Genomic DNA, 14,750 nt, shown 5'->3' with positions numbered 1-14,750 from the left:
TGAATGAGTAAGCAGAGGAATTTATTTTATTTTATTTTATTTTATTTTATTTTATTTTAATTTTATTTTATTTTATTTTTATGAGGTTACTCCTGGCAGAAGATTTGACCCAAATCTAAACATGTCATGTGTAAATATTTACATGGTTCAGTGTTAATTCTAGTTTTGTCATTGCCTTTTAAAAATTGCTACTGGTAGCTTCTGTTGGAAGACCCTTAAATTAAATGAACTAGAAATTCATATATATTGGTAGCAGCTGCACTTAAGTCTGAGTCTAAAATTATGAATTATAATTCCTTGACAGTTACAGCCCGAAATTTATGATTGGTTTTGGTAGTATTTACAAATGAATGGATTTTGCTTATTACAAATATTGCTGTACTCTTAAACTGTGTTTCTTTTTGTTTCAGAATGGAGAGGTAGGCTCAATCATAAACTGCTCAAACTCAATTTAAGGTAGTATTTGACTTTATGTAAACTTATTCTAGGGAATTTACACTTTGTTTTGAAAAGAGGACAGAGGTTTGCTAAGCTTCAAAGAGCTGGATTTTCATTAGTTGAACTCTAGTCAATAGACAAATTAAAAATCAGTTTTCTGAAGAAACCCACGTTTATTAGAATAAGTGATCTGATATTTTTTCCCAGTTCAGTTCCATTTCTCTAATTTGCAAGGGTGGATGTAGTTGCAAAATGAATGGGGATACGCGCAGTCACGTAGCTGCTACCTGCATCATGCTAAAGGGAGCTCTCTGAAGGGGGGGCTTGTTTGGAGGCTTGATATGATAGCTTCCCTAAACATCTTCTTGATCCCCTAGCCTCCACTTGGTTCAGTTGCAAAGGAAACTTGGATTTGTGTTTTGATCTATCATTTGACCCTGAGAAAGAACTACATTCAGAGAGCATTATAAAAAAAATCTGCATTATTTCAGAAAATATGATTAAAATGTTCTAGAAAGTGTTTTAGATAATACGTAAAAAAGTCTGCTTTTTGTATCTTGTGTTCTCAAATTTTGCCTTTCCACAGCTCTAAGAATTTGCTGGTGAAAAAAAAATTCATTTAGTATAGATGCATGTAAATTTGGGTGTTTGACCTGGGGCTGATGGGATTTGATCTAATAGTTCTCCACTCACCTGCCTTGGCAAAACACTGAGGTTTCACGTGGTCTTACTGGTGAGAAGTAAATACCTAAAAAAGTATCTCTAGAGGGTGATTTGGTCTGCCAAGGTTTAGTGTTTACTGCTGTTTGGGTAGAGAGCATAGTTTGGAGAAGGTCATTTAGTGGTCTGTGGAAGATGGGTGCCCTTGGGGGCCAGGACTAGTGACTTGCAGGAGTTGGACATAGCAGCCATGCCCCACCTTTCCTTTGTAGCTTCCTAGGTGGGACACATGCCCAGGAGGTAGGAGACTTTGACTTTTAAGATATTTTCAAGCTTGCTACCCATGATAGCATGCCCATCAGTTGTGATCATTATGCTCTACATAATATCTATTAAATTCTTTTTACAAACTTCAATGATAGAATGATAGAATCATAGAATAGTTAGGGTTGGAAAGGACCTTAAGATCCTCAAGTTCCAACCCCCCTGCCATGGGCAGGGACACCTCACACTAAACCATAACACCCAAGGCTTCATCCAACCTGGTCTTGAACACTGCCAGGGATGGAGCATTCACAACCTCCCCGGGCAACCTATTCCAATGCCTCACCACCCTAACAGGAAAGAATTTCCTCCTTATATCCAATCTAAATAAATATATTTGATAACTGATCACGCTTCAAGTGATTAATATCAATTACTTTAGGAGAAGAGTCTTGCATATTACCAGATTTAAAATTGTCAAACTGTGTGACAAAATACTTGTGGAAAAGCAAATAGAGTTTCAGATATCAGCCCAGTATCAGTACTTAATTTTTTATTTGTTTTTCTTCTGGATAAAATGATGAATTCATGCATGCAAATTCAGGGCAATATTCAGGTAAGCAGAAGTTTCACTGGAACAAAGGAGACAGAGGCAAGACCTGCACAACTGAATCATAATCAGCTTCATATAATGTTATGATACATTTGTCGAATGCTTGTGCCATGTGTATTGATGGCTGGTTTCACTCTTCGTAGTGCATGAATGGTCCTAGTGATGTAGGCTCAACGCCTGCCCCCTGCATATGCCCGCCAGGAAAACAAGGACCTCCAGGCCCCAAGGTAAGTTTCCATTCAGTCTTGTTGAGCATACATGCTTTTTTATTTTTTTTTGAATCTTTTTCTTGTCCAATCTATCTTGGCCAGTCACAGTCAGACAGGTTAAAACAGTAGTGGACAAATTCTCCTGCTTCTGGTTTCCAGTGCATGAATACAGTGATTAGAATCCTCAAGGCCATATTGTGGTGCCATAAATCATAGTAACACAAATGTGTCTTATTTTTTAAAGAAAATGTTCATGGATTTAAAATCCTTGTTTCCTTGTACTTCAGCATGAAATGGTTTGCTAATGGAAGTTTTAATGCAGTGGGTTTTTTAACTTCTTTAACAAAGAATGGACTAGGTGCTTACTGGGTGAGTTCCACCTTAGCTGTTTTGATGACTGCCTCGAATGTTGGTGGAGGACTGAGAAACAGACCTGAGCGTCAGATGTCTAACGTGGCAAACTGAAATCCCTAGAACTTTGCTGTATTATCAAGCAGTGCTTCCAGAGTGACTAGCTTGCCTTACAAGGGTGGACAAGAAATTGCCAAACTGCTCTCATTAAACAAATTATTAAAAAACTCTACTCTCATTATCTAAGGGGTTAACAGTCTGCTGCAGCAACATCAGCTCAGAGGGTGTTTTGCTACAATGGTAAGGATAACTATAATCAGGGAATTGGGATCTACAAGCTGGAGATTATTTCATATGATGGAATTTTTGTGGTCTTTTACCTTTTTTTTCTCTTTAGCATATTAGAAGAAAAAGAGAGAGAAGCAAGTATTTATCATTTAAAAACCTTAAAGCCACATCCTGTAAAGTATAAAGGTGTATAAAATTTCAGAAAATTGTATAGGTTATTTTAACAGTATGTCTTAACTTCTGAATACCTGACTTTGGAGCTGTATAAATTTAAACTTAATTTGTGTATTTGTGATACTAATGGAGTGCAATAAAATTAACTAAATTAAAACAATTAAAAAATACAGGTAACTGATATTTTAACATTTTCAAGCTAAAGGCATGATATTTCATAGTTTAGATAGTATATTTGAAAGCAATTTTACTTCTGCTCTAATTTCAAACCTGGACTTCTTAATTTGGACAGTAATAATTCTGGTATGCTTTTCTAAAGAGGCATTATTCTATATCCCTTTTCCATTTAGTTCAGCATTACATTGCTGTGGTTTATATGTGAAAACATGTTTTTTCATAGTCACATTGAAAGCTAGTTTCATATCCTGTTTATAACAATTCTGCAGCTGTAATTGACCTGCAGGTCTGTTGATGGTTCAGGTTGAAGAACATAGCACCTGCTTAATGCTCCTGTAGATGTAAAATGTTTCCATAGACCAACTCTTACTGGATTTTGCTGGGCTTAAATCAAGTCTGTTAGTAAAATAAACAGAGAACTTTGATACATTCAGAGGGTATATTGAGGTGGAAGTTCCTGCTTTCTTACCAGAAGCTCGAAGCCTGGGGAACTGATTTTTCTTTTCATTTAACATGGTCATAACAGAGGTTATCAAGATAATTGCAAAAGGCTTATAAGAAGAAACCTAATGGATTATATATATATATATATATATATATTTAAGACAGAAATAAGTATGTGGAGAGGAGTTTAGTATTTAGCAGGTTTTGATCCTGGTTCCTGCCTTTCCAGTGCTTTTGCTTTAAGAGCCAAAGCAGATGAGAGTTTTCTTCAGGGTAGAACTACAAGATTAACAAGGGTTTAATAACTATTTCTTCATCTGTCTGGTCAAAAGTGGTTTTATTTCTGTTCAGATGTTAAAAAGCTTGAAAGCATTTGAGGTGCTGGGCCATACTTGTGCTGTGGCTGAGGGTGCTCATTTCTCCCAAGTCCTGAACAAGAAGTTAGGGAGAATTTCCCCAGGGAGGGGGCTACAATATCAGTTCTTTTTTTGCTGTAGGAATTACTCCTCAATACCAAGTATCAGGGCTCGCAGCCACTGTTTTGTGGAATTTATCAGGGCAAAGGTTACTCTATGCTAATTTTAAAACGTTCTTTCATATATGTTGTGTGTTAACATATTTGCTTCTCCATAGGGTGACCCTGGGCAGCCTGGGAATCATGGTTATCCTGGGCAGCCTGGTCCAGATGGTAAGCCTGTGAGTACTAAAAACTTAGTCATATATTGTAAATGCAAAACTAACAGGAGAAAATACATGATACCTGATTTTCAAATTTAGATGATTTTGTGTCCGTTCTTTGAAACTGTGAATATCACTTGAGCGCTATCTGAACATAACAATTCTATGAAGATGTCATTCATAGTGTTTTTGTTTCAAGCTAAAATGTTGTAAATATGGCAGCATGAGTTAGGCACTGTTGTATAGCAGAGAACAGGCTATGAGTGCTCCTGTTAGTCTTTGCATCAGTTTGCAGCAGTTACCACCTGACCTTCAGTCTTTACTACTTAAGAATTTTTGTATTAGAAGGCGCTTTTGGGCAGATAAAATCCTGTCTATTTTAGGGATTGCTTCTCATGTTTAATGTGGGTTCATTTAGTTTCTTTTTAGGCTGCCACAAGTAGTCCATCAAAGGATGTATATATGTATATACAATGTTAAAAACAAAAACATTTTGCAGTTCTAGACATTATGTGTTAAAACATACATAATAATAATACCTGTATTTTTCTCTTATCCTAGGTTTTACTTTTTAACCTGGCATTTCATTATTAGGGATGGTAAAGACTGGAAGAAAGTAGATGAATAACATATGTCCCTAAAATAAAAACTGCATATTTGGCAATGGCTCATCTGGTCTTCGTGGTTACCATACTTTATTGTAATAAAATTGTAATAAAAGCAAATAAGTATATAAAAATAGCCTAAAGTTTCAGTAAAAAGTATATTAGATCTCTGAATCTAATTGGAAGCCTCTAAGATATTGGCAGCCAAGCTTCCCTGTTGAGTAGGGTTTTGTTAACAGACTGCAGTCTGTTATCACCAAAGTGATGGTGTGTATCTGTGTTAAGAGAAGGCAGGCCAAAAGTTGTGAGACTTGACCACCCATGTTTCTAAGAATGTGGCTTCTGATGTTGCTTAGTGTTCTTTAGAAGCTACTTCAATTATATTATATTAATTTATATATATTTACTAAAAAAAAGATAATTTAAAAGACAATTGGGTGCATTAATTTGCTTCTGAAAAGAGGATAATTTCTCTGCTTGGATACCAAAAGCAGGAAAACAAAAGTGCATGCACGTACTAGAAGTTGGTAATTCATTGTAGCTTTTCATTCTTATTGTGAGGATAAAATTTTATGCTTGAGTCCTTAGGTTGTAGTGTTATTTTGAGATCTCCATGGTGAAGTAGAAGGGAAGGTAAGCATCATGTCCTGAAAGCCACAGAAAATACAATTAGGAATGAGTCCCAAATACTGTCAAGAATTAAAATATAAGATGTTCCAAAACATTAGAAAATACAAGTGGATGAGTGCAGAGAAGACAAAATCATTTATGACAGAAACATTGTATTATGGACAGGAGAACTAAAAGTCTAAGGGTTTGGTTGAGACTTAGAAGGGATATTAAGTTTTTGGGGGCATTTTGGTCCACACTTGAGAAACTAGAGAGATTTCAGAGAATGGCAAAAAAGGCCTGGACTGGACCTTTCAACTTCACTTTTAGCAATTTTTCTGTCCTGTGGAAAGATTCATGAGGATACTGTAACTAATCACAAGTCTTTTCCAAATCTGCCCTTGCTTATCCATTTTAGTACCTCTAGCATGTTGTTCCTACTAAATTCCTAACTAAGTTATTCTACTGTGGTATTTTGAAAAATAAAGTGATACTGTAAAGACAGGATGGGCTGGATTTTGGTAAGGAACTGTCAGTTTCCATTCTCTCTTAGAAAGATTAAGGCTTCATTTCAGATGCAACAGTATTGTTTTAGAAACAGTTTATTATGACTTTTTCATACTTTTATTAACAGGTTCCTACTTCAATGCTATATATCTTCTCATAAGCACTTGAATTTTTAACAGTGTGAATCATGAAGGAGAAATAAGTTAGTCTTTCTGTAACTTTGTTATCTGGCAATTATGTTTTTTATGATTTTTTGCTTGTGAGTGAGTCATAACGTGCATAGATGGGCATTCAGTGAACATAAAGGTTAACAAAAGCATCTCAGACAATTTGCAGAGAATCAGAAAGCCCCACTAATGGAGAAATGTCACTATTTTCCTGAATTGAAGTTCCTATGTTATTTGAAGTGCTTACAGTTCAATCGTATAGCTTTATTAACTAATTTCTTTGAAGTATCAACTGTAACTTTTTGCACTTGTTCTTTGTAAGGACATAATTAGATCATCTGCAGCTCTGGCCGGTACATTACCATTCCTTACAGTAGGTTTTTGAGTGCTTTCCCAGCTAGCTTTTAGCCATGAGCAGCAGGACACCCTTTAGATTCACTGTGCAGGAAAACAGATTACTCTCTCTGTCTTCTTCTTTCTGTTTTACTTATTTATTTGCTAATGCAAACTCACATTTTATGTGCTATCAGTGATTTTCCTTCTTAGAGATAACTTTGCGTATATGGATCTTTTTAGCTGTATCCCCTGGGATCTCTGAAAAGCAAGATCTTCATTCAGACAGCACAATAAGCTTACAGGTAGTTGCGTAGTCAGTGTTTAATCGAATGACTTTTGCATGAAAAGCTTTTCTTGGAAAGTCAGTCTTCTCTGTTCCCAAACACATTTTTATGTTCTCTAAAGTTATTCCAGTTTGCCTATCTGGTATTCATTTTCTTGGAATAGTATAACTGGTCAACAAAATGTTTCTTCCTCTGAGAAGGGTTTTAGGCATGCATTTATATTACTATATGTAACTGACTTTTAAAGTAAAACAGCAAAGAAAATTTAGTTTATTGTTTGTGGGCTGGCTAGATTGTTGTAAAACTTTGTTTCAGTCCAGAAAAATTCAAACCAATTCCCATGAATATCTTCAATATTCCCAGAAAGCAATTGTTCACCTGCTGTTAGTAAAATTGTTTGCTCTAATATTTGGGAAGGTGAACATAAACATGACTCATTTTCAATCATTCTTTAATTATTTTTCCTTTAATAGTTCTGTTTATAGATTCTTTGTTTTTTCTCATTAATTGCCAGCTGTTTATTTTCCATACTTTGATATATACAGAGAAGATCAGTTGAAGTAACTGGAGAAAAGCGGAAAAGTGAGAAGCATTATGAGTAGCTAAAATACTGTTTTTTTTTTCAATCAAAAATGTAATTTGGGACCTGAAATAATTACATTGTCATGTCAGGAGAAATCCTACTGGTAAATAAGCACAGGGCTAAAAATAGTAAACTGGAACCGATTTTAATTGGCATTATTCATCAGAAAGAAGCAGCTGGAGTGATTGCTGGACCTGGGAACGTTCAGCAGCCTGATTGCAGTCACAAAGCCATTCTTTTATTTCAAAAGATACTTCATATGTACTGGGGAAAAACTCAAGTTAAGGGGAAAAATAAATGAACAGAGTCTATTCAGTGATCACTTGTGGTTTATAGAGGAGATAGGTTATTGGTCTGCTAAAAGCAATTAAACAATACACTTATTTGACAATTTTGAACTTTGACGCACGTGGCTAGCATATCTGGACAATTTTTCAGTATTCCAACTAGCTTCATTCAGGAAAGTTCGGAAACATTTGTCTTGTCTTTACGGTGTCCACAAACAATAAGTACTTTAAAAATAATCTGGTGAGACTGACTTTACTGATATACCCATGTACATAGTTCATAAGGTTTCAAAACCTTCACATAATAAGTAGTTTCCAATCATTCCAATATTTCTTTTTTAAAAAAGGCCTATAGTACATTATTGCAGTTGTACTACCTAGAGTTTACTAATACTTGGCGACCAACTGAAGACCGAATCTTTTATGATGGACTTAGTGTACTGGCAATAGCTGAGTATTTCAAAAGTACTTTTGGAATAAAAATGGGTAATAGTTTCATGTATATATAGAATCATAGAATCATAGAATCGTTAGGGTTGGAAAGGACCTTGAGATCATCTAGTTCCAACCCCCCTGCTGTGGGCAGGGACACTTTCCGCTAAATCATATCACCCAAGGCCTCGTCCAACCTGGCCTTGAACACTGCCAGGGATGGAGCATTCACAACCTCCCTGGGCAACCCATTCCAGTGCCTCACCACCCTCACAGTAAAGAACTTCCTTCTTACATCCAACCTAAACTTCCCCTGTTTAAGTTTGAACCCGTTACCCCTTGTCCTATCACTACAGTCCCTAATGAAGAGTCCCTCTCCAGCATCCCTATAGGCCCCCTTCAGATACTGGAAGGCTGCTAGGAGGTCTCCACGCAGCCTTCTCTTCTCCAGGCTGAGCAGCCCCAACTTCCTCAGCCTGTCTTCATACGGGAGGTGCTCCAGTCCCCTGATCATCCTCGTAGCCCTTCTCTGGACTTGTTCCAACAGTTCCATGTCCTTTTTATGTTGAGGACACCAGAACTGCACACAATACTCCAGGTGAGGTCTCCCGAGAGCAGAGTAGAGGGGCAGGGTCACCTGTCCTATTGGATGGTTTGCCTGTGGATTTAAGTTGGTATAAACTCTGCAGCTACTTTTCTCAGGAAACTTTCACAGACATAGTTGCTAATTCAGCTGTAAAATGTTGCTCTCAATTTCAGAAAAATAAATATTCCTCAGTAGCACACTGTGACATTGTTCTTCTGAAAGGAAATCTGATTACTCCAATCTAATTCAATCACGTAATGGCTTTACCAAGACCTCCTACTTTGAAATCAGGGCGAAGCCTGATGCTGACTTGAGTTGCATCCAGCTATACATTTCAGGCAAAAGACTGTATGATTATCTTCATAAGATAATTATACATAAGAAGCCAAAGGTAGATGATGAGGATAAGCACCTAAGTAGGGAGCAGGAAGTTATACTCCCTTGGTACATCATCGCATCTTCCACGAGTTTGAAGTTCAGGAACTTTTAAAGCTTGATTTATGACTTTTTATTTAATAATCTTGATAGATTTTTTTTTTGTCTTCCCTCTTGTTGTATTTGAGCCCAGAACATCATTCTCAGGTAAAATATACCGCTAAGAGCTCTGAGCTATGAAAGCCTTTGCAGATGACAGAGTAGCCAATGGAAGGAAGTGTAATCAAATGAATTAAACAGGCCCAAACAAAACAAAGCAAAACCAATTTTAAAATAAGGCAACATTCAAGGCAACAAAACCTGCTTTCTGTACTTCTCCCATAATAATGTTTATGTGATTTATTAATCTTTGATTAAGAATCACCCCTAAATTTGTGTTGGAAGGTAAAAGTGGCATTTAGTTATCTTTGTGATCCAATACTGGATCTACCCTTCATTTTCATGTTTTGATATGTGTAGACAGAGGGGCTTCACTGCAGAGGCAGTTCTCATAGCTTGCAGAAGCAGATGCCATGAGAAGCCCTTCTACAGGGCCGTGCTGTTTAACGGCGGGAGGAGAGAGGAGATGACACTCTGAGCTCCTGAGTTACCCCTGCTTAAGAGAAGGTCGTAAGGTACAGGGTCTAAACAGTCCCACTGGAGAGGACTGCTCAACTGATCCACATGTTCAAAGAGGTGGGAAAAAAAAGGCAGTAGGAACATGAGTACAAGCATAGTGAGGTGTTAGAGAAGATTGTTTGGGGGTGAGAGCGGAAAAAAGCGCCTTGAGAAAAGGAGGAGGAAGGACCTGAGGCAAAAGCATTAGATGATAAATATCTTCTCAGACAAAGGCTGAAACAAATCAAATACAGAAAGTCCATTCTAACATTTCTGTTGTATTGCAGGATTTTAGTTACTGATATTGCCAATGAGGGAGAAGGTCATACTGTGACTGCAAATTTGAGCGTAGGTGGGGATACATGCCTGAATAGCAATAAGAATTTCTGTCCTTTAAGATGTAATGTATTTTTGAAAGGGGTTTGGAAACTTCTCTTCTAATGCTTTAGATAATTGTGCTTCAAATTCACTTTAAGGAGGCTTCCACAAGAGGTCCACAGACCTCTCTGTCAGAATGTTTTCCTACCATCAAGTAAAATCTTTTTCAGTTGAATTCAATTACGCTTAGTTACATCACCCTAAATGGGTCTGTTTACTCAGTGTTTACAGTCCTTAAATATCTTTAGACCATTACAGTTGATCCTTGGTTACTTCCTAGCCAAGCTGAGCTTGTTTACTTCTCCCTTGGCTTTCCTGCTGTCATGCCTTTGTCATTTATGTTGTTCAGTGACTCCAAAAGCTTTTCAGTAAGTCAGCATGCAGTGCAGTTGTCATTGCCTTATCAATATGACCTCCATTTTTATTTGTATTTTATATATTTCTGATATGATTCACCTGTGAATGCTGCCTGGACTTTTTTCTTTAGGTGAGTGCATTGAAGATACACCTGTAAGATTTACTCTGCTATTGCACCTAAGTTCTTTGGAATTAATAATTGTCATATGTCCTTGCTCAGCTCTTTCCTTTACAGGTAAACAAACTTTTGTTTTTCAGCAAGGCTCTTATTCACTGATGATAACAGTGTTGCTAATTTGACTATGTCCTTTATGTAAGTTCTTTGGCCTAAGAAGTCTGTTCAACTTTTTACCTCATAATTACTTGTAAATTATTTCCATTTTCTTTAATATTCCAAAGTTACATTTTATCTGTGGTTTTTGTTTTTATTTCTTGTTTTAAATATCCAGTCATTTGGTACAAAACTTAGTGTCTCAGTATCTTGCTGTTTGTCACTTCACCTTTACAGATTTTTCAGGCACTAGAAATTTATCAGTATTGTTCCACCCACAATAAATTGAGAGGGAGATTTTGTATATTCCTGATTTCAGTTGCATGGATGTGAAATAACGAAAAAGAATGTAAACAAAGTGCTGTGGAGTAATGCTGATTGACAACATTGATGAAACATTATAGCTGAGGTTGAGTCTGACACCTACATTTAGTGTTTACGTATATACAGAGTTACTGGGTGTCTAAATTCCTGTATTAGTTAATGTATATTTAATTAATATACCCCGGGAGGTGTGGAATTCTAATGCTATAAAGTATTTTGTCTTCCCACACTGCTGCTTCAAAAAGATGAATGCCCCCAAATATTTTGTGGCACTATCTTCTAACACTGGGTGTGTGTCTAAGGAAGCTCAAAAGGCAGGAGCTGTCTGTGTTTAGGCAACTAGATTCAAGACTGAATATCAAGTTCAGGGTTAGCTAGAATACTTTTCACACCATTTGTGGGTCTTCTGAAGAATTCATGAGTGAAGAGAAAGTCCCAGTAAAAAAAATTCTTTCTTTTTAGTGGTGAATTTGATGCTTTCACCTTACTTGAAAGTTTACCTGCAGTCCTGAACTCACCTGTGACGACTGAAAAGGCAATTTTCACTTATATCCCTTTTATGTAAAATGTCAACTATGGCACATCTGTTCCCAAAGCATATGTATGTACGTCACATACATACTGCTATTGAGAGCTTCGAGGTTAAGGGAAGAGGAGCTAACTGAACTGCAAAAAAATTGTAGGAGTTAGTATGTAGACTGATGGTCCCTACTGGAGAAGGAGTAGTGAAGCAAAAGGGTGCTTAGTTTTTATGAAAGCTGATTTTCATAATTTATAGAAGGTTTTTTTAACTTGTCCAAACAATTGCTGTGTTATTTGTACTGGACGGTGATTCTTGTTTTTGTGACTTTCTGTGGATTTCCTTTTGAATGTTGGCTGTTCCAGCTTTCCGGTAAACAAACGCAGGGACAATGAGTTTGATTTGCTTTAAAATTGCATTACATGATCTAGCTCTGAGCTAAATATGCAGTTTTGTAAGCCGAAAATTCTTCCATCCTCCATTCATCCTGTGAATTTTGAAATTCAGTTCAGCCAGGAAATTGTCCTTCTCTACTTCTTCCCTTACTCAGGTAAAAGGAAGGGAAATTGCATTTCAGAAATCTAGAATGTGAAATAAAGTTTTATTTATGTAGAATTGCATCCTACAGGAAGTCATACAAACTTTTTTACTTTCAATAAATAAATGGATAAACTTTTAAAAGTAATTTTTTTTGCTTGGTGAATTGTTTCAGCTACCAGGGAGGCCTGTAATCAACCTGGGAATGCTGCACCATTTACAGTTAAAGCTGATTTCTCTAGAACTGCCTTGAGCACTAAAAATGAAATGCTTGATAAAGTATCTATGTATGACAGAGACCTAGAATTCTGTTTACTTCTGTACTAACCATTACCAGCTGGCTCACTGGGCATCTGCTCAAATGTGTTTTGGGAAGAGGGCACAGCAAGTACTCTCTTGTATCTAACCAAGCAAATAATTTTAGCTCTGTTTATTATCTCAGGAAGCTTTGACTGATTTAGAGAAGAAATGAGACATATACATTGCTTTCTTTGTACTAAAAAGGTTCTATTAGCTCCTTTTTACCAGTTTGGAAATCCCCCTATTAAATTTTGTGCTACATTTTAAGACTGAAACTCATTTAGAAATAGGATTATTAGTTCTTCCAGTTCAAATCAAGATCAAGTTCAGGGTATTTGAAATTGAATAGTCCATTTTATGGGATTTATCAAATTCTGTTTGGGCTCTCTGAGCCAAATAGTCTCAGAGACTTACAGGAGAAGTTCTCCTCTTATTCTCAAAAAAATCCCTCTTTGTAGCTCATTTTGTCCATTGGAATGACATGTTTTTTCTAGAGCTCAGTAAAATTCCTAACCTTCAGTTACTTTTCTCTGTTAAAAGATTCTTCTAAAGCAATTGTTAATTTTGCGTAAAAACTGGCTGTCTTAGCTGTGCTAATTGAAATCCGTCTACCAAAACAGCTTAGGCATATCTTTTGGGTGCTGTAAAGGTTCCCTTGTTCTGACAATGTTGATTTCTAGTAAAGCATTCCTGAAATTCTCTTTTCAAGTCACAAATTATTTACCATTTCTTTCTGTAGTCCCAGTCATCACATTATTTATTTATTTTTTAACTTGCATAGCCTGTTGTATATCCTGAAGTTCATAGCTAAGTGCTTAGTACTGAGAATGGACTATTTTTTTTTTTTTATTTAGAGGTACTATAAAACTAGCTGCATAATGTATTAGAACGTGCATTATTTGTTAACACTTACGCCTGTAACTGGAAATAAGCCTTTAAAAGTCCTGTCATTTTTCAGCTATGTTTCTTGAGAGAGAGAGAGAGAGAAAAGGTGTCTACGTATGTGAGTCTTGTTTTTTTTCTTCCTCCAAGTGGACATAAACCAGTGTGTTTGTCACATTCTCGTGTAGCAGTTCTAAAATAACAGATTTTAGCATAAGGTTTGGAGTCTGCAGACTTCAGATGAAGAGATAAAAGCTGAAATCTGAATCTCAAATTTATAATTAGGACAGCATTTACTAAAATTCGTGACCCAAAATGACAGGGTTGTGCCAACAGTTCTTTAGTGATCAGGAAGATTTTTTTTTTCCTTAAATAGGTGTTTGGAAATTTGTAAATATAACTTACAAAAAGTTACAAGTCTTGATTTCTTTTCCTTAGGGATATCAGGGATCAGCAGGAGCTCCAGGTATCCCAGGGACTCCAGGGGTTCAAGTAAGTTTTAATTTCATGCTGTGAATTTGGAAATCTGGGACAAATCCTACCAGCTCTTTCCCAGTATCCATTGCTTGTCATTGAGAGTTGAGATGTGGGTAATGAAAAGGGCTCAAGGGATGACCTGAAGTCAGGGGCTGTCCTTGGGGGAATTGCTTTGGAATTCGCATGGCTTTGGGGTTTGTAGGTAGAATGACAATTAGACTGTAATCTAATCAGTGCTAGGTAAGGCCTGTAGGAGCAGGATTCGGCTGGAGCTTAGACGATCCCCAAGCCAAATCATAGAATCACAGAATAGTTAGGGTTGGAAAGGACCTTAACATCATCTAGTTCTAACCCCCCTGCCATAGCAGTGCCTTCAATTTTTCTGAGAATCAGTAACAGTAATCTGAAGCCTTCTGAGTGTGATTGATTACTCACAGTTCAAAAGAAGGTTTCAGATAATGCCCAGACTGATGGAGGAGAATTCTTTTTTCATTCTTCAATGTATTAATTTAGTAGTCCTTACTGAGACAGTTATTGAAACCTGTGCTGTATTTTACTTGTGGCATGATCCACTCTGGCTGTGTAGTCTAGGATATATTACTTTGTTGAATTAAACATCTGAGAACATGCTGGGGCCAAGAACAAGCCTGCAACATGACATATGTGAAAGCTGTCTGATGGACATTTCAAAGGAAGGGGACATGCATCAAAAAAAATGTGACCAGCAGGTTGAAGGAGGTGATTCTTCACCTCTGTGTTGCTCTCATGAGACCCCAGTTGGAGTACTGCATCCAGCTCTGGAGCCACCAAAATAAAGAAGGACATGGACCTTTTGGAGTGAGTCCAGAGGAGGGCCATGAAGATCAGAGGGCTGGAACACCTCTCCTGTGAAGAAAGGCTGCTAGAGAATGGTCAGCCTGGAGAAGAGAAGGCTCAGGGAGGAGCTTAGAGTAGCATTCCAGTACCTAAAGGGGCCCTGC

At 37.0% G+C, this 14,750-nt stretch overlaps 1 protein-coding gene across 1 annotated transcript in view; it reads left to right on the top strand.

Moving 5' to 3' along the window:
• The window catches only part of COL21A1 (collagen type XXI alpha 1 chain), a 78,983-nt gene that overhangs the window by 15,938 nt on the left and 48,295 nt on the right, over positions 1–14,750 (top strand). Inside the window, exons 7-10 of the mRNA XM_057414082.1 lie at positions 411–419; positions 2,119–2,202; positions 4,252–4,314; positions 13,732–13,785. Coding sequence (XP_057270065.1) covers positions 411–419; positions 2,119–2,202; positions 4,252–4,314; positions 13,732–13,785 — 210 coding nt within the window. The remainder of the gene's footprint in view (positions 1–410; positions 420–2,118; positions 2,203–4,251; positions 4,315–13,731; positions 13,786–14,750) is intronic.

This window comes from Pezoporus wallicus, unplaced genomic scaffold, assembly GCF_028554395.1.
Source record: "Pezoporus wallicus isolate ANWC-B61680 ecotype Strahan unplaced genomic scaffold, APGP_CSIRO_Pwel_v1 contig_6428, whole genome shotgun sequence".
Lineage (NCBI taxonomy): Eukaryota > Metazoa > Chordata > Aves > Psittaciformes > Psittacidae > Pezoporus > Pezoporus wallicus.
This window is presented reverse-complemented; position numbering and strand designations above follow the sequence as displayed.